The sequence below is a fragment of the Balearica regulorum genome, chromosome 1 (assembly GCF_011004875.1).
Source record: "Balearica regulorum gibbericeps isolate bBalReg1 chromosome 1, bBalReg1.pri, whole genome shotgun sequence".
Taxonomy (NCBI): domain Eukaryota; kingdom Metazoa; phylum Chordata; class Aves; order Gruiformes; family Gruidae; genus Balearica; species Balearica regulorum.
Window position 1 is genome coordinate 35,765 of NC_046184.1, and position 23,346 is coordinate 59,110.

Genomic DNA, 23,346 nt, shown 5'->3' on the forward strand with positions numbered 1-23,346 from the left:
TAATCCTTAAACTACCAACGTTAACCCAAATCCCAAACCCCAGCCCAAGTCTAAACTCAAACCCCTCATTGTAACCCCAGCCTGAACCCTAAACCTTGATCCAATCCCAAATGATAACTTCAACACTTAACATCCTAACTATATTCCCTAATCCTAAACACTTAACTCCAAACCCTAACCCAGAGAAGTTGTAGAGTTCCCATCCATGGAGATACCTGAAAACCCTAATGTGCTGAACCCAAACCATAGCTCTAGATTCTATCCTACTCCTCCTAATTCTTCTATTTCTATCAAAGGAAACAGTTCCAAGATATGTTTAGTGTACTTTTTTTTTAATCTTAACTGTACAAAGAAAGTCAAGTAGGTCAGAAAACAATTATCTTCTCTTTATATGGATATCCTCTCCTCCTCCCCAGTCTGCCTTCCGATACCTTCTGACAAAGGCACATATACTTCTGGATTGGTCTCTCAAAGAATGTGCTGGCTGCAGAGCCAAAAAAACCCAGTGAAATCGTTCAGTAACAGAAGAGCAGAAACATTAAAACCTAAACATGCATCTGCAACTTAGTGTAGTGACAGCATCATGTGGGGTGGTTTTGTCTATTACAAACGTCGTAACTGCATCTTAGCTGGGAAATGTTCTGGCACCGTCAGCAATGACAGCTAAGGGAGAACCAGGTTTCTATAATGTCTTAAAAAAAAAAAAAAATTAAGTTCTGCTTACAAATATTCAGGATTATTATTGAGAATGTACTGTGTACATGCCTTTCATGTACATCACGAAGATCCTGTACAGTGTGTATAGCAGCTTGCTGCAACACTGCTGGCAGCTACAACTTCTTGGTGATTTCTTTAATACATTAGCTGTACTTACAAAAATTCTTTACTTTTCTAAGAACTAAAAGTAGGGGTTTTGTCTGTACGTCAGATGCTAATAAAAATGCAGTTGTACATGTAACTGACCTGGGAAACTGCAGGAGACTGAGGACTTGTAATAGGTACAGGACAGGTTCAACAGAATCTTGGGGGAAAAGAAAAAAAAAAAAAAAACAAAAAACCCTCTGCTGTCCTCAGTCCAAAGGGATGGCAGAGTCCAACAGCATGTGCTCATAATAATCCTCTGGAGAAATGAGCAATGTTTGCCAATACCCAGGTTGTGATTCTTCTCAGAAGCTCTAAGACTGCATATGTGTGTACGCCAGTGGGACCTGGAGTATGCGCCTGCCTGGCAAAATGTTGGTGCGTGCTCTAAACGCGATCACTCACTCTCTCAAGCTCCGGTGACGATACTGACTAAATCTCCCTTGACTTAGATGAAAGCCTAGATGCTTTGTTTAGTATGCACATGTACATCATAGAAGCTTAAATATAAGCAAGATTAAGTCCACTCTAAAGTCTTCTTGTTACAGGTCTGCAAGTTCTTCCTCCTGCACAGGAAAAACATGCCCAACCATGGCATAGGCGCTCTGCTGAACTTTTCCTGCATTCTTCTTTCTGATTCTCTCTCCAGAGTCAAAGGAGCTTCTGACTGTGACCTTACCTAACGGTAGTGATCAAGACACGGTTCTCTCAGTTTTTCTTCATGCTACATCACTGTTCCCATCATTTACGAAGACACAGAGTCATTGGTGGCAGCACTGATCTAGAGTATCAACTTCGGTATTCACATGACAGCAGAATTCACAAATCACCTTGCTGAGTTGTTTCTTTTGCTTCTTAGGCTTTCTCCCCAAGAAAAAGAAAGACAGACCAATAAAGGATGTGTGAAGCAACAGTATTAGGATCATCTTCACATACTTCATTTATTCACTTATATGAGAGGATAGTAGTAGGACGAGCGTAAAAAAGATTTGATCTCTCCGGTAATTTTTCTGCTCTGGGAAACAGAGTAGCATATTTCTCTGGTTACAGAAGCTGCTCCTAAGCTGTTGACTTGTTTGCTAAAGACTTCTTTGACCACAGAAAGCTGCAAACAGCAGCATTACTGACAGTGCAACTGGGAACAGATTTGTCTCTATCAGCCTTAAAGACTGATTTTTCTTTGAGCTCTTGAGATCTTATAAATAAAGCTACTTCTGTAGAGACTACCAAATCCAAGCGCATCTGGTACGGACAAACATGCTGGTTTTATGATCTAATACCATGACAAGAACAGTGGAAGTTACATTCTTTTGACAGTTCTCTACATTGATAACAGTTTGAAGCTCTTCTGTTGTACAAGTCAGAAATTCTCCACATTCCATCATCCAATTCTGCTAGCGCTCTTCACAAACTTAGTGTTACTTTTAGCCCATTGCAAAGTGACAATCTGGGACACAGAATAAGGAGGAAATTTGCCCTCTGAAACGTGGCCTTTATATTTTAGGAAGACAAGTCAAATACTGCCACCCAGTTCCAGTTTTTCTGAACCTGCCCTGCATGTATGTGGCTGAGCTTCAACCTTTGTACAGGAACATGCACTCAGATACACAAATATAGCAGTGTCTTTCTGTTCCTACTTCCATATACATGTTTATGGAAATTTTGTTTGTTTTTAAAAATGCTGGCTCTTCTTTCTGGTGCATGTACACCCTTCTGTCTGTTGGCATGGTGTTTTCTCCCAGCTTGATTTATACACTATGGCGACGGTTGTTGATCATGGCCACAATGTGTGACAGGTCCAAACTTTTCATCATAACCTCCATGAACTCCTCATCTCTCCTTGCTCCTTCCACAAATTCATCCAGAGAAAGTTCACCTGTGTCAGACAGACAGAAGGCATCAGAATCATGCCAATCCATGTGTGAACAGGAATAGGAGCACAGTAATCTAACTTTAGAGACCATGTACTATACGTGCGCTGTTCTAAAGCACCAAGAGGCCTCAGAGAGTCTTTTTAAGCTTGTAAGAAACTTCCCAATATCCAGGCAACTCCAGCTTTTTTTTTTTCCCCACACAAGGGAAAGGGTACATAAGAAAGAATGGAGGAAGTGCATAGCTAAGGAGTGGGATCATAGCTTCCTATAAATAAGGCTGGATTAGCCACCTCCTTTTTGGCCTAACCTGTCATAGTCCTAACCTGCCCCATACTTGCTGGTTTTCATGTTTAAAACAAGTGACAGAAGGAAGCTGTGACAGGCAGAAATAGGCTTGTCCTAGGCCAAAAAGCCCTTGTGCAAGGAAACAGCTCGGCAGAGTTCTTCTGGAATAACAAAAGAGCACATCAGAAGGTAATGAGTACCTGAAGTAGCAAAGGAGGAAATACGTCTCAGGGACATACAGCAACTACAGTGGTGTTGACCGACTTTTGACCGACTAGTCCATAGTACTTCATGTGCTTGCTGTACTGCCTGTAGCAGACACAGTGAAGAAATTCTGAAATTTAACATTAAATTCCAGTTCTTCCTTTCCCTGCTGCTGAAATATTTAGGAGCAGCTGGGACCATCTGTTAATATTTCCCACTTGTAACTCTGATGTAAGTTACACAGCAACATACAAAAAGGCAAAAAAACCCTTACTCCAAAACCTTACTACCAAACTCATGTGGACAGAACACAGCTGAGACTTAGTACAGAGAACAAATCCTGTCATACTGATTATGTGTGATGCAAGGAGAAAAATGCCTTAGCAAAATTAATGGAGAATGCATTACTGGATAAGAATTCATATAACAAGCAAATATAAAATGAAGATGCATAAAGGTCAATCAAGAAAGGAAGGCATGGATGTCTTTCTGAGGACAGAGACCATCTGAGTTGGATGATGAAGACAGGAATCTTACCATCTCCATTCACATCAATTTTGTTGAAGACTCGGTTGGTGAACTCTTCTGCACTTGTTTCATGGTCACCACCATTAATAGCTCGAATAGCCTAAAAGAAAAGAGCAAGAATAGGAAGCTGCCTAATGGCTTCCAAAATGATAGACCGATTCCGCTGCGGCCTGTCAGTGTAGATTCAGAACAGGAAAGTCATGCATGGTACCATCCCGATACAAATGAATCAGCATCATAGGAAAACAGCAGAAATCATCAGGCCTTACAGTTGGCACTGAAGGGTGCAAAGGGAGCATGCTTCTGGAGCATGGAATGAGCAGTGAAACCCAGAGGATCACCCTGAACCTGCTTAGGTAGATGTTAAGCACTGCAGAAATGGCAGAATCAGGATCCACCTAATTGATCCACTTTCTATTACCTGCTGGTTCACCAAGCCAAATAAACACTGCCAAACACCTTCTGCATTTGATGTTATGAAATTTCTTTCTTATATGCTGTGGTTATTTATTTCTATTCTTGCTTTCCCTATTTCCATTTATATACTGCTTCCTGTGTGTCCTGCTTCTCCCTAAAGCTCACTGGAAATTTTCAACTTGAGAAAGTTTAAGCATTATTCACTACTGTTTACTACAATTCCTCTTATTCATAACTATATAGTGCAGGGTTCTCTTTTTTTTTCCATAACTAATTGTTTCCTTTGTTTAAGGATGTCCATGAAATCTGTGATTCCAGAGCCTTCATATTGATTCTAAGACTATTAATTTTCTAGTTTTTACTTTCTGATATTTGGTGAGTTTCTTCATTGTTTTTAAAATTCCATTTTACTAAAACTAAGTATCACCGTATCACCTCAGCAACTTTCTAAGGCTGCCAATAAAGACATGGAACTACACCCACAAAATTCAAAGGGTAGTAAATTGGTTGTCACCAATTGTCACCCACAGGACTTGTTTCTCAAGAGCTCTATGTTAAACAATTGCTATCTGCTGCTTCACTGTTATGTCTGAGTATTTCTATTGCAAGCTATTAGTAGGAGGCTGTATATTATTACATTTACTGATTTGGTTTGGTCTCTTCAATGCCCAGCACTAAAATGCACATCCAGATGAGAATGTGGTACTAACATCTTACTAGTGGTTTTATTTGTAGAGAGCTTAGGCTTCAAATCTTTATCAAATCCATTTTCTGACCTTTCTTATTATGACGTGTAAATTATTTACAGTCATTGAATCTTTCCTGCATCTTTCTAGTTTCCCAGTCTCTACGGAATAATCTGAGCTTCCAGCATAATTCATTCTGAGATATTCTTAAGGTCATGTTTATGCCTGTAATTCCAACACCTTCCTCAATAGCTATTTGCATACAGTCTTTTCTATTGACAGTCATTCTTCTTCAAACTATTTGCTATAGAGTCAGAAGTGGTTTATTACAGTGACATTTAGGAGCTGGTTCTAAAAAGCAAACTGGGAGTAACTCTCCAATTACTATTCACATGGGGAAAGGGACATATGAAGGGACATTGCAGAAACCGCAACTGACAGTCACAGAGTCTGAAATCTTGGAAAGTGCAATTTAGGCTCTAGGCAGCTAAAACAATTTTATGGAGTTAGCTATGCTGTAACATGTGCTGTGGTGGTAAAGAAGAGTCTGTCAAGTCTGCTTACTGGACTATGAGATTGTGGGGAATTCTGCTAAAAGAAAGAATGCTGTTAAAGAAGGTCTCATCCGTGATCATCCATATGGAGAATAACGAAACTCTTACTTGTGTGGTGGAATTTGTCTTTAAGGAAAGAGGAAGGAACACAGACCCCTGGAGACTCACCTTAATGATGTTGAGCAATTCATGTCGATCAATGCAGCCGTTGCCATCTACATCATAGAGCTTGAAATACCACCGCAATTTCTGCTCCATCTTCCCACGGAGAACAAGGCTGAGGGCAGCCACATATTCCATGAAGTCAATATATCCATCCTGTGGGAAAATTAAAACCAAACTGTGACAGGAACAAACTGAGTTATGGCCCTGGAGCTGTTTTACCTTATTGCTCTTTAGATACACAGCTAAAAGAGAAAGAAAAACAAATGGCACAGAGACTTGGACTTAGGGAAAAACTTTAGCACGCACAGACGCGTGCGTTCTATTTCTCTGGGCACCTTTAAGATCTCCTAAATACCTGGATTCCTAAAGTTATGATCTATAACATGTCTAGGCTACTCTGTGCTTGCCACCCGCAGAGATGGAACCTGTCATTCCTCATGGCCAGTGTGAACGAACCCCTCTCTCTCCACCAGAGCTGACTGCTTATGGCCTGCGAGGAGGGAAAATTGATCCAGAGCCCTGGCTGCAAGAAAAGTGGAAGGTAATTCTATCTTAGGTTTCTGTACTAGTCTGCTTTGTCTTTGTGGGAAACTGCTGCTATTTCAGTATTTCTCCATTCTCTGGGGAAAAAAAAAATTATTAAATGTTTTTTAAAATACATAGAACATGATGTGACAGCTGGGAAAACTGTTCTGGTTTTAGTTTTTTAAACATTCCATTTCTTGAATCTGCAGAGAAACTCAAAAAGCTCAGTAAAGCATCATAATCCCTAGATTTAACACCACCTAAAATTTGAAGTGGTTAAAAAGAAACAACAAATAAAGTGCATATCACTGTCAAAGATTCTGAATAAGTCCTTCAACAAATTACAGGGGGAAAAAATGAAACCTTAATTTATTGAGCTATTTAAACAAAGTCTGATGTCTTTCTGGAATGGATGTAAATATATGTAAAACACAAATGGACTAGCAGAGCACTACTGTTTTACAGCAAGGATCACAACATTTTAAAATACTCATTCAGGATCATTGTAGTACTCCCCTTATGTGAGTTTTTCATAACTTCATTGAGCAAAGTCACAGAAAACAAAGATAGCCAGCTCTAAAGGTGGGAAGGAGGGCATGATTGCAATTCATAAAATAACTCTATTGAAAATGTATCCTGTTTGTCCTCAGCAGAGTTCTCAAAATCTGAAGGTCCAGAGGGCAGTTGATTCCATCCATTGTCAATGTCTGTATTACAACAGGGAGGTTCTTCCTCTAGGTGCTCTTGTTCCTTGCCCTTGGTTATAAAAGGAGCTTAGATTAAGCGGCTAACTATTTAACAGGCTAAGATTAACTGATGTAGGTCCATCTCCACTAGTTGCCACACTCTTACTTCATTCCCCTTGAGATCACTATCACTTTATTTAGAAGATAGCTTTTTATCTTTGTATGACCAAGTTTGAATTTGAGAGTCGTCTTAAAACATTGCTTACTGCCTAACATGGAGCTCACAGGAGACCTTTGGAATGCCTAACATCCTTGAACAAATTTTAAGGTCCTTAAATATCCCAAGAAATGACAGAGATAAAGGGAAAGACTTGTGCAAGAACTGTAAATATGTTGGTTTATTTTATAAAACTGCTTCTCTTCAGTATCATCATCCTGGGCACAGAGAGCGTTAGGATGAAAAAGGATATTCTTTGAGATTTGCAGTCATTTCCAGTCATTACATCCACCACAAGATCTCAGCTACGCTAATGGAGCCTGGCTGCTCCTCTCTTACCTTTAAGACTTTTGTAATATTCCTTAGCATTCCTTAACTCCTTATGCCTTCTCACATGTTGTCCAAACCAATGTTCTTTGCTCAGTCCCTAGGTTTTCCTTCTTCAAAACCGACCCTGTGATTTCCCACCTGTTTCACATATCTCTGTGACTAGTTCCTCCTTGACTCACAGACATTTACTCCAGTCATTTCAGAACCTTGGAGCAGAGAGCAAAGCTGAATTTTCCGAGGCTGCCATAAAACCAGATTTCTCTGTCATGGAGATTACAGGCCTGCAAGCATAGGCTTAAGTATATATGGATAAAAAACAGGCAAAAGTGAGGGGCATTGCATGCTTAAAGGAATTATGGGGGCTACTGTTTCTTACCTTAGAGACAGACAGTGGTCGCCTGTCACAGTGAGGAATACTGCCTCCCTCCTAGCCACTGCTATATACTATACCTCTTAGCACTGAGGAGAGCCATGTAGGTTGTCTGCCCATGAAGTACTAACTTCAGCTGCCAAATACCTGGAAATAACTTTCTCTGTGAATGTTATTATGATTTCTATTGCATTTGATTCCTGTAGTCTCTACTATGTAATACAAATATATTTTTAAATAATAAGAACATATAATAATAATAATAATGATGATGATGATGATGATGAAATCTCCTTTCATTAGTATTTTGCTAGTCAAACAGGGCCAAGTCAGTTAATACACAATAAGGAATTCTCAAAATTCAAAGATGAACTTGCACAAGGTAGTTAGATGATAAGGTGTTATTACCTATGGTTATGTTATCTGTGTCATTATCTATGCACATTAATTTGTTCCTTGCATTTAGCGACTTTACATCAGTGTCCCCCAGCAGCTTTCCACACTGATGTTTGTAAGAGAAAATGAAGGACTCTAATAGTGCAGGACTTGGTTCACTTTTAAGCAGTACAAGGCAGTTAATTTCCTTGCCGGAGAACTCACCTTGTTCATATCAAATGTGCGGAACATCTGCTCAATATATTCATTGGCCTCTGGATCCAGCCCTCGAAGCCCAAAGAACTGTTTAAATTCATGCTCCGTCAGCTGTCCAGAAGGACACTCCGTCATGAACTTTTTATACCAGTGGTGGATCTCAACAGCTTGCAGATCATCTACTGTGGAGCTGCTGTTGTTCCCCATGCATATGCGTGGTCAGAAGAATGATGCCTCTGGAACGATCCTCTTCCTCCTGTTGCTCCCAAAGCACTGCCTGTCTGCTCTGGTCCACGTTTGACATTAGTGTCAGTTAAGTGAGGGATCTAACTTTCCACAAGCCAATTATAAATGTTAATCTGCTTAGAGGCTGATTTACAAACCTGAAAGTTTCAATGATACAAACGGTCGTCTTAGAATGGAAAGGAGGTGCAAGATAATCTAGCAAATCTCCTGCTATTTCAGGAGCCAGATCAGAAAGGGTGAGAAGGTTAATCAGACACTGGCATCAGGAGCTATACTGGTTTGGTACCCTACCCTATTTTTAACCTTGATATAATTATACATGAAGATAAGAGGAAACGGCTACAATTTGTGGGATGTGAGGTGAAGTAAACATCTGCTCCTCTAACTGGATTTGAGAGTCTGTTTTCTCAAATAGAAATGTTGGATAACTTAGTGTAAAGGACCAGAAAGTGTTACAGAAGTAATAAACGTTCGGCTATGTGGGGAAAAAGCTCATCTCCACACACACAAAGGGGCACAGAGGAACAATGGCAGGTAAGGGAACCCAAATAATCCCCTGACCTGGCTAATCCCAGAACCACCACAGAAGTGCAATCAACCCATAAAAGGCTCATCTGCACCAACAGGAAGGAGCAAAGACAACCACAGGATAGGGAACCCAAGTAACCCAGTAAGAGGAATGAAGCCCCTGTCCTGGCTCCTTCTAAGGCTGTCATAGGGGAGCCATCAAACCCACGGGCCTGGAGGTGACACCCATCACAATTGGGCAATAGGAGACTGAGTGGGGTTACTGCCTAGGTGTATGAAAACATTGTGGGGTGCAGGGGAAGAACATTTGGGGATTGCACAAGGGTTATAATGGGATGTTTAGGGAAGGAACCAAAGCTGGGGAAAGGGATGGGTCTAGGTGGTTTGGGGATGAACTAGCATGGGAAAATGGAGGGAAAGGGGATACAAGGGACTGGTTGCATGTAAAATGGTTGCTGGTGAGTATGAGTGTCTAGCCATGCTCTGTGCCTGATCGGCACAGTCGTTCCTGTCTTCTACCATTTCTAACTCTTTTTCTAGCTGTGCAGCTCTGTTCTGTGTGCATGGGGATTTAAGTGCCCACAAATGGAATGGGGATCGTAGGTCACAGGGGCCTGCATGTATTTGGTGCCAGCAACTGGAATCAGTGAGGGTCTAAGTGCCAGCAACTGGTGGCAGACCATGGATCACAGGGTCCTCTGTGTCTTGGGTGCTAGCAACTGGAGTGAGTGAGGGTATGTACGTCAGTATATGATCACTAATGAATATCAAGCCAGACTAGCCAGCAAATAAGTTAAGTGGTTTGGGAACCAGGTGTGTGTATGACTCTGTTAGTGAGACAACTGGAGGAGTTGACTATCGGAAGGACCAGAGGTCCAGCCCAACTGCTGGAGAGACTGTAAGGTGTGGGGTTGAGAGACACCTGCTTGTCTGTGTGTGTTTGTGCAGGAGACAGCTGAAGAAAGCGAGAATCCTGAGAGTCTCATTACAGTTACTGGAGAGACCCACAGTGTACGTGTCTGCACATTGGTGTGTGCAAGGGTATCTGTACCAGCAACTGTAGTGGGGCTGTGGGCCTTGGGGGTCTGGCATGTCCAGGTGCCAGCAGCTGGGGAGACCGGGGATCCAGAGCCAGGTACCAGATAGATCGAGTGTCTAAGCCCAGCAACTGGAGTGATCTGCATTGTGTGTATATGTATATTTCCCACTGATGGATCTTCATCCTGATCAGCCAGAGAGGGGGACAGGATGCAGCCTTTGGTGCTGTTTGTGTGAGTGTTAGGTGCATACATATATATATATATGTGTATGTGTGTGTTGTACATATGTGTTTGTGTGTGTGCCTACTACGAATACATTCTCAGCTTTGCAACTGGTTGGACTGGGGGCATGGAGCTGTAGTAGCCTATCAGGCTACCAGATCTGGCAACTCCTAACAATAGCACAGACAAATCAGAGGCAATCACCATCTTTACATAGGAATGGTTGTCATTCCAATGTTTTATGATCAGAAACCTGTATCTGTTACAACACAGTAATAGCTTGTTTTTGTAGCATAATTTAAAAAAAAAATCCAAACCCATAAACATTTTATGATAAAACAGAAGTAATTTTAGATCCTGAAACAATGAACAGTGCTAAACAGTCCATGTATTTATCTTTTGTGGCCAGCATCATATAACAATGTAATTAGTACCACCTCAAATTCACTTTCTCAAGAGCATATTAAATCAATGCAGCAAGACTATGTATGACAAACATTTCAACTACTTATACTGAACGTGCAGGTAAACATTATTAAGACCATTAAAAAATTGTTTGTGTTACTAAAATGTAGTAAGATACTAGCATAACTGAGCCTTGAAAATGATCACCATTAATTCATTTAAGAAGGACAGTATGTAAAGGAGATGGAGGGTTTCTATCTCTGTTAGACACCATTACTAAATACTCTTAAACTAACAACTCAGTGTTAAATGCAAAATCTTGGTTTTGGACAAAGAGGAAGTATACCTTACATATAGAATCATAGACTATAGATCATAGAATGGTTTGGGTTGGAAGAGACCTTAGAGATCATCTAGTTCCACCCCCAATCCCCTGTCATGGGCAGAGACACCTCCACTAGACCAGGTTGCATCCAACCTGGCCTTGAACACTTCCAGGGATGGGCCATCTACAGCCTCTCTGGGCAGCCTGTTCCAGTGCCTCACCACCCTCAGACTGAAGAATTTCTTCCTAGTATCTAATCTAAATCTACCCTCTTTCAGTTTAAAGGCATTACTCCTCATCCTATCACTACACTCCCTTATGAAGAGTCCCTTCCCATCTTTCCTGTAGGTCTCCTTGCAGTATTGGAAGGCTGCTATAGGGTCTCCCCAGAGCCTTCTCTTCTCCAGGCTGAACAACCCCAACTCTCTCAGCCTTTCTTCATAGGAGAGGTGCTCCAGCCCTTTGATCATCTTCGTGGCCCTCCTCTGGACTCACTCCAACAGGTCCATGTGTTTCTTGTACTGGGGGCCCCAGAGCTGGACGCAGTACTCCAGGTGGGGTCTCACGAGAGCAGAGTAGAGGGGGAGAATCACCTGCTTCCACCTGCTGGCTATGCTTCTTTTGATGCAGCCCAGGATACGGTTGGCTTTCTGGGCTGTGAGCGCACATTGCTGGCCCATATTCAATTTTTCATCCACTAATATCCTCAAGTTGTTCTCTGCAGAGCTGCTCTCAATCCACTCATCGCCCAGCCTGTATCTATGTTTGGGATTGCCCCAACCCACGTGCAGGACCTCGCACTTGGCCTTGTTGAATTTCATGAGGTTCACACAGGCCCACCTGTCTAGCCTGTCAAGGCCCTCTGGATGGCATCCCTTCCCTCTAGAGTATCACAACACTACATATATATGTAAAGAATTTATTGTTAGTATTATAGAAATTTTAACAGTCTAGTTCAAGAGTCATCATTAGTCTAGATCTAATTACAGAAAAGCAAAGAAAAATAATGTAGGTCAAGTACTTACATACAGGAAAAAAGTTGCACTAGTAGCAATAATATGATTAAAATTGCAACACACACACTTAGTTTCTGTGCCTTTTCTGGTGTTACACTCACCTGACTGCTGCTCCTCTGGATATTAAGATCTGTGGTTCACTGTGATATTTGCAGTTTGAGGGGGTGTCATGGGAAGTTGTCAGCATCTTGAGTTCATCACTGGGAGGAATGTGATGTTCTTGATAATGGTTTCCTCATGCTGTCTTCTTTTTTTTCCCTTTCTTGTCTTTCCTTCTGCTTAGGCTCATGTATATATGTTTGCTAACATAAGTTTAGACCTTGGTCTTTCTTTTTATATTTACATTTGAATTTACTCTATATGGAGCTCTGTACATATCTTAGATACATTTACATTGTTGCCCCTAAAACCAGTTTTGTCCAGCTCTGGGTCTGCATTTTTTTTAACTAATCATTAGTTAGTTGTTTGTAGCTTCCAGGGATCTCCAGCACAAAGCCTGTGCCCCATCTCTTATCATCCCATGTCTATTCTCCTCTATGCCAAATCCTGCATCTCCACTTCTCAAGATCTCAGCTGTTTTACCAGGACTGTATTTCTGTACTCTACATCATTGTGTTAGAGTTGTAAATATCTCATTCTACCTAGAATAACTGCTTGTTAATGCTACCTGTGTAAAACCATGGTTGTACCATACAAGGATAAATAAGTAAAATAAATTACCCATAGACACCTGATAATTAGAGAAATTGCTCTCACAGCTAAACCAAGTGAAACAAAGCTGCAGGCAGGTCATGAAAAATTCAGAGCAGGTCTGGCAAGCCTTAGTCCTGAGACCTTGTGAACTGAGTACAGAGCCTGTGGCAATACCCTATGACAGGACTACATCATCACATCAGCGATGCATTCGCGAATGCATTCAAACATATGTGCTAATGCATGATGAAGACAGCCGGGAGGCGAGAGAGATTGCACTGCTCAGACTTCATCAAGTCTTCACGAACTTCAAAAAATCCAAGTGCAAGGCCTTATGCCTGGGTTGGTGTATTGGGTCTGGCTGAGATGGAGTTAATTCTCCCCGTAGCAGCCCTCATCGTGCTGTGCTGTGTATTGGTAGCTAGCAAGGTGTTGATAACACACCAGTGTTTTGGCCGCTCCTGAGCAGTGCCAGCACACATCAAGGGTGTCTCTCCAACATTTCTTCCCCCTTGGGAGGGGACACAGCCAGGACAGCTAGCCCAAACTGACCAAAGGGATATTCCATTCCATATGACATCTGCTCAGCAATAAGAAGCTGAGGGATAGGGGGAGGAACGGGGTAGGGTCATGCATTTTGGTTTTTTTCACAGTGTTTGTCTTTCAGAGTAACCGGTGCATGTACTGAAGCCCTGCTTCCCAGGAAGTGGCTGGACATCACCTGCTGATGGGAAGTAGAGAATAATCTTTTGCTTTTTTGCTTTGCTTCCATGTGCGGCCTTTTGCTTTTGCTACGTTATACTGCCTTTATCTTGACCCATGAGTTTGGGGTCGGTTTTCCATCTTAATTTTCTCCCCTCCCTGCCTTGCTGAGGCAGGGGGAGTGATAGAGTGGCTTGATGGACACCTGGAATCCAGCCAATGTTAAACTACCACAGTTGGGGCAATCCCTAGTATCAGTACAGACTAGGAGGTAAATGGGTTGAGAGGAGGCCTGAGAAGAACGGCTCAGGGATACCAGCCAATGAAAAATTAGGAGCTGGCAATGTGCACTTGCAGCCCAGAAAGCCCATCATATCCTGGGCTGCATCAAAAGAAGCAAGGCCAACAGGTCAAGGGAGGTGATTCTGCCCCTCTACTCCGCTCTCATGAGACCCCATCTGGAGTACTGCGCTGTCCTGGTTTCAGCTGAGAGGATTGATTTTCTTCATAGTAGCTAGTGTGGGGATATGTTTTGGATTTGTGCTGGAGACAGCATTGATAATATAGAGATGTTTTTGTTCTATGGACTTACTGTTGAGCAGTGTTTACACGGGGCCAAGGCCTTTTCTGCTTCTTGCACTGCCCTGCCAGCGGGATGGCTGGGGGTGCACAAGAAGTTGGGAGGAGACACAGACAGGACAGGTGACCCAAACTGACCAAAGGGATATTCCATACTGTATGACGTCATGCTCAGTTTATAAGGAGCTTGGGGGAAGAGAGGGGGGGCGGCAGCGTTCGGAGCGATGGCGTTTGTCTTCCCAAGTAACTGTTATGTGTGACAGAGCCCTGCTTTCCTGGAGATGGCCAGACACCTGCCTGCCCAAGGGAAGTAGTGAATGAATTCCTTGCTTTGCTTTGCTTGTGCACGTGGCTTTTGCTTTACCTATTAAACTGTCTTTATCTCAACCCACGAGTTTTCTCACTTTAACTCTTCCAATTCTCTCCCCATCCAGTTGGGGGGGGAGTGAACGAGCGGCTGCGTGGTGCTCAGCTGCCAGCTGGGGTAAAACCGCAACATGCGTCCAGCTCTGGGGCCCCCAGGACAAGAAAGACATGGACCTGTTGGAGAGAGTCCAGAGGAGGCCATGGAGGTGATCTGGGGGCTGGAGCACCTCTCCTGTGAGGATGGGCTGAGAGAGTTGGGGTTGTTCAGCCTGGAGAAGAGAATGGTCTAGGGAGACCTTACTGCAACCTTTCAATATATAAACGGGGCTTAGAAGATGGTCAAAAACTGTTTACCAAGGCCTGTAGTGATCGGACAAGGGGCAACGGTTTTAAACTGAAAGAGGTAGGTTTAGATTGGACATCTCTAGAAGCATTCAAGGCCAGATTGGATGGGGCTTTGAGCAACCTGATCTAGTGAAAGATGTCCCTGCCCATGGCAGGGGGATGGACTGGATGATCCTTAAACGTCCCTTCCCACCCAAACCGTTCTGTAATTCTGTGACTTTGCAGCACTTAAAGCACTGCCCGGCAGTGTTGCACCCCCACGCAAGCACGCGGACCAGCCACACTGTCCCAGCCACCGGCTCACCGCACCCCTAGACATGTCTCAGAAAGCCTTGGCTGATCAGTTGCTTCCCTGTTACTGGGCAGGTCCCCGAGCCCTACTCAGGATTGGTGATTTTGTGCCATGTGTCAGGATAACCATGGCGCCGGACAGCTGCCTCACCGCAATTAGCTGATGGTTACGTCTATCTTCGTCTCTCCGTAACTGATTGGCTATCCTCCTGCAGGGGGCGGGGCCGGGCTGGAAGAGGAAGCCGCCGAGGCGTGTTCCGGTGCTGAGGTGGCTGAGGGGGTAGGTCGGTTTTACGGCAGTGGAGCTCTTGCCGGGATTGGTGGGTGCAGGTCGTTGGCAGGTTAGTACCTCTCCTTTGCCTCTCGGTGTTATCCTTCCGCTGTGTGCGGTCTGCGGGGTCGGCGCTGTCGCCTGGCTCTCGGCAGTGGCCCCGAACCGGGCTTCTTCCGCCGTACAGCGCTGGACACCGCTGCCAGCTCTGCTTGGAGCGGCCCTGCCGGCCTGCAGGGCCCAAGGAACTGGGGTGGGTTCGCAGCTTCTTGAGGTCCAGGGCGGTGAGGAACAGCAGGGCGGGCTGGGCCGGTGGCAGTGATCCTGTCTCTTCCAGGCTCCGTGGTCCCGCCCGGCTGCGACCGTGCCGCCTTTCGCTGGCGGTCTGACCGCGGTGCCCAGATGTAACTGGCAGTGGGGCCTGTCCTGGGAAGGTTTCTGCCCTGTGCAGCCCGCTGGAGGCATTGCGGTCAACTTCGCTGTCGTGAACACAGTGCAGGTCTCTTGTGTTCTGCTATTAATTATGAAGATGAAAATCCGTACCAAAGTCAGTATGACCCTGGAAGACCAATAGTCTTTGAGAGCTGTGCTGTTTACTTTAAGTGAGGCAGTGGAACACAGAATAACCTCTGTCCTTTTGTGTTTGTCCACTTCTGCTTATGAGGAAATTGGCCAACATTGGATAATGCTTTCCTGCTATAAGCTCAGAAGTAAATATGAAGTGCAAGCACCAGGGTATTCCTGCCACAAGTCCTTGAGACTAATGCATAAGGCAGCTACCACCTTCTGTGTGGACTATTGGCTTTGGGGCAGTCTTTAAAGCTATGTTGTGCTTGTTTCTGGATTTATTCTCAGAGAAGGTTCAAAGACGACTGAGGCTCTTTACAGTGGTGTCCAGTGACAGGAAGAGAGACAGCAAACACAAGGGGTTCCCTCTGAACATCAGGAAACACTTTTTCACTCTGTGGGTTACTAAGCACTGGCACAGGTTGCCCAGGGAGCTTGTGGAGCCTCTGTCCTTGGAGATACTTGAAAGCTGTCTGGGCGTGGTCCTGGGCAACTGGTTCTAGGTGGCCTTGTTTGAGCAGGGAGGTTGGACCAGATGACCTCCAGAGGTTTCTTCTAACCTCATCCATTCTGTGATAAAATCCTCCCTGAGCCTTCTCTTTGTCCTTCACTGAATTTCCTCCAACAAATTCCCACCTCTCTTCTTTTGGGGAGCCCAGAACTGGACACAGTACTCCAAATACGGCCTTATCAGTGCTGAGTAGAGAGGAAGGATCACCTTCCTCCTGGCAATGCTCCTAATGCAGCCCAGGATGCTGTTGGCCTTTGCCATGAGGGTGCATTGATGACTTACGGTCACCTTGTTGTTCACCATGATCCCCAGGTCATTTTCTGCAGAGCTGCTTCCCAGCTGGTCTGCCTCCAGCATGTGCTGGTGCATGGGTTATATTTCCCCAAGTGCAGGAGTTTGCATTTCTCTTTGTTGAACTTCATGAGGTTCCTGTTGGCCCATTTCACCAGGCTGTCCAGGTCCCTTTGGATGGCAGCACGCCCGTTTGTGGGATATCAGCCATTCCTTCCAGTTTTGTGTCGCTGCAAAGTTGCTGAGGGTGCACTCTGCAGTGGTATCAGCCAGCTGTCTCTGCGCTTTTGGGTGCATCCTGTCAGGCCCCACGGACTTGTGTATGACCAGTTTGTGCTCCCTAGCCTGGTCTTCTTCAACATAAGGTAAGTTTTCTTTGTTCCAGACTTTCCATCGGGTGTCAGTAGACTGGTATTTCTGAAGCTGTGTCTTACCACTAAAAGCTGAGGAAAAGACAACAGTGAGTACTTTGCTTAGCAATAAATCAGATGAATTTCCTCTGTCAGTTCAGTCTGTTTTGCTCGTGATGATAATTAGTGAAAAATTAGCCTTTTCTGTGATCAGGGCCCCTGCCACATTTAGCAGTGGGCCCATGTTTTCTCTGGGCTTCCTTTTGCTGTTCATATAATTCTAGAATCACTTTTCCTTCCCCTTCACATCCTTTGCCATATTCAGCTCACTTGAGAATATAATCTAAAAGTGAGTTCAAAAGATGTGAATCTGTAAGACTTGAGTTCAGGTTATTAAAGTCTATGCCTGTGCAAATATGTATAGACAGGTCTCAGTTCCTCTGTGTTTTGAGGAGGCCAACTGTGAGCCAAGCCCAGCAAGGGCAATTAGCTTGAGTTCAGTATCAGGTTAATGTAGCCAGCCTGGATGAAGGCCGAGGAATCTTTTCTCAACATAGTCCGTGTACGTATGCTTGAAATTGTAATGCCTGTAGCATGTAGATATGTGCTGAGCCCCATATATATTTCTGCTTATAATGGGTGTCTGTAGATGCCTAGATTCTACTTTTGTCCATATTTCTAATACCCCTTCTAATAATTCATCTATTGGTTCTATCAGTCCTAAATCGTGTTATGTTATATTACCTCCTGTCACATCTCAACCACATATTGTGCATTTGTCACTTTAAGAAGTGTGGTGGGTTGACCCTGGCTGGGGGCCAGGTGCCCACCAGAGCCGCTCTATCACTCCCCTCGTTCACTAGACAGGGGAGAAAAAGTACAACGAAAAGCTTATGGGTCGAGATAAGGACAGGGAGAGAGCATTCACTAATTATCATCACGAGCAAAACAGACTGAACTGAGAGAGGAACTTCATCTAATTTATTACTAGGCAAAACAGTAGAGGAATGAGAAATAAAATCAAATCTTAAAATACCTCTCCCCACCCCTTCCATCTTCCCAGGATCAACTTCACTCTCGGCTTCAACCTCCACCCCCCCCAGCGGCACAGGGGGACGGGGAATGGGGGTTACGGTCAGTTCATCACACGCTGTTTCTGCTGCTTCTTCATCCTCAGGGGGAGGACTCCTCTCTTCGTTCCCCTGCTCCAGCATGGAGTCCCTCCCACGGGCTACAGTCCTTCATGAACTGCTCCGGCGTGGTCTCTTCCATGGGGTGTGGACCTTCAGGAGCAAACTGCTCCAGCGTGGGTCCCCCATGGGGTCCCAAGTCCTGCCAGCAAACCTGCTCTGGTGTGGGCTCCTCTCTCCACGGATCCACAGGTCCTGCCAGGAGCTTGCTCCAGCGTGGGCTTCCCACGGGCCACAGCCTCCTTCAGGTGCCTCCACCTGCTCCAGCGTGGGGTCCTCATGGGCTGCAGGTGGAATCTCTACACCCTCTCATCCTCCCTCCATGGGCTGCAGGGGGACAGCCTGCTTCACCACGGTCTTCACCACGGGCTGCAGGGGGATCTCTGCTCCGGCACCTGGAGCACCTCCTCCCCCTCCTTCTGCACTGACCTTGGTGTCTGCAGAGTTTCTTACATCTTCTCACTCCCCTCTCCGGCTGCAAAAGCTCTCTCTAACTGGGTTTTTTTATCCTTCTTAAATATGTTATGACAGAGGCGCTGATTGGCTTGGCCTTGGCCAGCGGCGGGTCCATCTTGGAGCTGGCTGGCATTGGCTCTATCAGACACAGGGGAGGCTTCTAGCAGCTTCTCACAGAAGCCACCCCTGTAGCCCCCCCACTACCAAAACCTTGCCACCCAAACCCAACACAAGAAGCTGTGGCCTAATGCTCAATAGGAAGATCAGATCCATCCTCTTTAAATATTGGTGACAGTCAGAAATACGCATTTTGATGACTGTTTTTTTAAATATGCTTTTACGATTGCCAAGACAGCAGGTTCTGTTCCTCGCTGGGGCTTTGTGGGGGTGGTGGTTTACAAAACTATAAATACTTTATTATTCTTATAATGAACCAGGGATTCCAGGTCTTTAAATGAGGGGGTTTTTTTATATTGCCAGCTTGGTGAACAGTTGATGTCGACAGAAGAAATTTCTCTAGTAGGAACTGTAAAACTATATTATTCTGGAATTCCATGCCTCAGTTTCGCCTGAGGCCAGCTGAGAAGTAAGCAAAGTACTAGTACTTTTTTCACTGGCTATTGTATTGATACAGAATGTGGACAGTCCTGGCTTTCTGACAGTATGCTTCTTGAGTAGTTTGATCCTCTAGAACTCTTTGCAAGAGACTGAGGCCTGGCTTCTTGCCTCATGTCTTCTTGCTTCACTAACTGCTTCTCAGGCATTTTGTTCTGTAGGCTGAAGAGACTAAGCTCATGCCATACAGCATAAGAAACCAGGGCATGTCTCTGCAAGAACAGGAGGAATCCAGTTTCCCAGACAAGGAAGACTTTTCACTTTTTATGCTTATTGCAAATGACTGACTGTAATAATCACAAAGTGTACTGTGTAGGATGAAGAAGGGGCTTATTTCTTTACTCTTGGATAAATTATTTTCCTATTTTCTTTTTTTTTGGTCTCTTTTCTCTCTCAATCAAGAGTCTTGGTCAGTACTCAAGAGATGAAAAAGAATGGCGCGAAGGACCTGTGTATGACTGCTCTGCCTTGGAAGCCTCTTTACTGCTGAATGAGCAGACCTATGAGCTACTCGGTGCATAAAAGAGGTTGGTGTTCACATGCCCTTTTCTGTTATTGATATGCTAATGTGTATTGTGACACTTTCTGTTCTGCAAAATCAGGTGGTTAGAAGGTGTGACTGCTACAGAAAATAATGCACTACTGTTCTCTCCATTGTCAATATTTCCACACTTTAATTGGCAATCTAAGAGCAAATATTTGCCTGCTAAGATAAAGGAGGTCAGGAATGAGTGGGTCATTGTAGCCAGCTGTAGAAGCCTACTTCTAGCTAAACAGAGACATCTTGTCATATTAAAAAAATCCCATTTGATGGAGATAATTATTGTAATGTAAAATTGATCTTATGGCTAGTGTGAGTTTGCCTAGTTTCACTATTGGAGCTTCTTTTACATTTGTCAAATTATTTTGCCATTTGCAGGCATGCACTTAGTTGGACAGATCTATAGCTTTTCTGTTAAGACATATGTCAGGTGTTACGTGTGACCTTTCTCAATAGAATACTAGAATGATTTAGCTCTTAATGGACCTTGGGAGTTCGTTTCGTCAAACCCTATGCTCTTAGCATGGCTAACTTCAAAGTTAGATCAGGTTGCTGTGAGCCTATTCCACTATTTTTATCATCTTCCTTGTGCATATTTTTTTTTCTCATTGAAATTTCTTATGCTGCAGCTTGTGTCCACCACCTCATGTCCATCTCCTGTGGACTTCATAAGAATTGCCTGCCTCTGTCTTTAGCTACCAAATAGGCAATTATAGGGAAGACAGCAATTATATCCCCCTCCTTACCTTCTGTTCTCAAGGCTGAACAAGTCCAGCATTCTTAGTGTCTCCATATGTCTTGTAATCCAACCCACAATCATCCTGTGGGCTTTCTGCTGTACTTGCTGTCATCTTTGTGTATCAGGGAGCTTGAAAGTGGGCACCGTACTTCAAACATAGTCTTACAAGTGCTGAATAGAAGGAAATAATTGCTTGCCTCAACCTGCTGGCTGCAGTCTTACTAATGCAACTCAGTATATAGTTGACCTTCTCTGCTGTGAGACCACGCTGCTGACTCATGTTAAGCTTATCCGCCAGCATGCCTAGGTTGTTTTCTGCAACATAGTTTTACAGCCGGTTGGCCTCTTGCCTGTATTGCTGCACATATTAGTTCCATCCCAGGTGTAGGGCTCTGTATTTGCCTTTTCTGAACGTCATGATGTTTCTACCCATCAGTTTCTCTAGCCTGTTGAGATCCCTCTGGTTGGCAGCAGCCAGGGAATATATGTCCTCTCCAGACTATTCCCCTGTGACAAGGTCCTGTCCTGTCACGTATATGACATGCAGAGGTCTCATCATCTCTGGTGTGACACACTTGCATCTACTTAGCAAATGCCAGTACTGAATTCACCATTCCCACTACTTATTAACAAAAGGTTTTTATGTATTTCCAGGCCACGTTTGGCCTGTGAAGAAGTGACTTAATTTGAGAATCACTTACTCTTGAGTAAACTGAATCATAGAATAGAAAGGTTTGGGTTGGAAGGGACCTCAAAGATTATGGGCAGGGACACCTTCCACTAGACCAGGTTGCCCAAAGCCTCATCCAGCCTGGCCTTAAACACTTTCAGGCATGTGGATCACAAACTCTCTGGGCAACCTGTGCCAGTGCCTCACCACCCTCACAGGGAAGAATTTCTTCCTAACATCTAAATCTACCCTCTTTTATTTTAAACCCATTACCCCTTTTCCTATCACTACGGTCCCTGATAAACAGTCCCTCACCATCTTTCCTGTAGGCCCCCTTTAGGTGCTGGAAGGCCGCAATTAGGTCTTCCCAGAGCCTTCTCTTCTCCAGGCTGAACAACCCCAACTCTCTCAGCCTGTCCTCATAGGAGAGGTGCTCCAGCCCTCTGATCATCTTTGTGGCCCTCCTCTGGACTCGTTCCAACAGGTCTATGTCTTTCTTGTACTGGGGCCCCCAGAGCAGGATGCAGTACCCCAGGGGGGGTCTCACGAGAGCAGAGTAGATGGGCAGAATCACCTCCCTTGACCTGCTGGTCATGCTGTTTGTTATGCAGCCCGGGATATGGTTGGCTTTCTGGGCTGCAAGCGTGCATTGCTGGCTCATGTTGAGCTTTTCATCAATCAACGCTCTCAAGTTCTTCTCCTCAGGGGTACTCTCAAACCGTTCTCCACCCAGCCTGTAGCTGTGCTTGGGATTGCCCTGACCCATGTGCAGGGCCTTGCACTTGGCCTTGAACTTCATGTGGTTTGCACGGGCCCACCTCTCCAGCCTGTCAAGGTCCCTCTGGATGGCATCCCTTCCCTCCAGCGTGTCAACCACACCACACAGTTTGGTGTCGTCGGCAAACTTGCTGAGGGTGCACTCGATCCCGCTGTCCATGTCGCTGAGAAAGATGTTCAACAGTGCCGGTCCCAATACTGACCCCTGAGGAACACCACTCGTCACCGTTCTCCACTTGGACATTGAGCCGTTGACCACAACTCTCTGAGTGCGACCATCCAGCCAATTCCTTATCCACCGAGTGGTCCATCCGTCAAATCCACGTCTCTCCAATTTGGAGACAAGGGTGTCGTGCAGGACAGTGTCAAATGCCTTGCACAAGTCCAGGTAGATGATGTCAGTTGCTCTTCCCTTATCACCGATGCTGTAACGCCATCATAGAAGGCCACCAAATTAGGCACAATTTGCCCTTAGTGAAGCCATGTTGGTTGTCACCAATCACCTCCTCATTTTCCATGTGCCTGAGCGTAGTCTCCAGGAGGGTCTGCTCCATGATCTTGCCAGGCACAGAGGTGAGACTGACTGGTCTATAGTTCCCCAGGTCTTCCTGTTTTCCCTTTTTAATAATGGCAGTTATATTTCCCCTTTTCCAGTCAGTGGCAACTTCACTGAACTGCCACGACTTCTCAATTGTGATAGTGGCTTAGCCACTTCATCTGCTGGTTCCCTCAGGACTCATGGATGCATCTCATCAGGTCCCATGGACTTGTGCACCTTCAGGGTCCTTAGATATTCCTGAACCTGATCTTCTCCTATGGTGGGCAGTTCTTCATTCTCCCAGTCCCTGCCTTTGCCTTCTGTGGCCTGGGCAGTGGGGCTAGAGCACTTGCTGGTGAAGACTGAAGCAAAAAAATTTGTTGAGTACCTCAGCCTTCTCCATATCCTGGGTAACCAGGTCTCCTCTTTCATTCTGGAGGGGGCCAGCATTTTCCCTTGTCTTCTTTTTATCACTGATGTACCTGTAGAAGCTTTTCTTGTTGTCCTTTACGTCCCTGGCCAGATTTAATTCTATCAGGACTTTTGCTTTCCTAATCTGATCCCTGGCTGCTCGGACATTTTCTCTGTATTCCTCCCAGGCTACCTGCCCTTGCTTCCAACCTCTGTAGGCTTCTTTTTTTTTATGTTTGACTTTGTCCAGGAGCTCCTTGTTCATCCATGCAGACATCTGGGTGTTTTTGCCTGACTTCCTCTTTGTTGGGATGCATTGCTCTTGAGCTTGGAGGAGATGACCCTTGAATACTATCCAGCTATCTTGG

General features: G+C 44.7%; 2 protein-coding genes across 3 annotated transcripts in view; one reads left to right on the forward strand and one right to left on the reverse strand.

The window, feature by feature from the left end:
* Nucleotides 1–1,907: 1,907 nt before the first annotated feature.
* LOC104642590 (guanylyl cyclase-activating protein 1-like) lies at nt 1,908–15,299 on the reverse strand. The gene is made up of 5 exons (XM_075742032.1): nt 15,203–15,299; nt 8,303–8,676; nt 5,578–5,727; nt 3,762–3,852; nt 1,908–2,737 (listed from the first exon to the last, which is right to left on the reverse strand). Exons 2-5 carry the CDS (start codon nt 8,498–8,500, stop codon nt 2,610–2,612), a joined length of 567 nt encoding a protein of 188 aa, XP_075598147.1. The 5' UTR covers nt 8,501–8,676; nt 15,203–15,299; the 3' UTR covers nt 1,908–2,609.
* The window catches only part of GOLGB1 (golgin B1), a 56,884-nt gene continuing 48,833 nt past the window's right edge, over nt 15,296–23,346 (forward strand). The window contains exons 1-2 of one of the 2 annotated variants that reach the window (XM_075741837.1): nt 15,296–15,806; nt 19,705–19,829. The gene's annotated coding sequence lies outside the window, so the exon portion shown is untranslated. Of the gene's footprint in view, nt 15,807–19,264; nt 19,830–23,346 lie in introns of those variants that run through there. The other variant, XM_075741906.1, reaches the window with a different exon arrangement.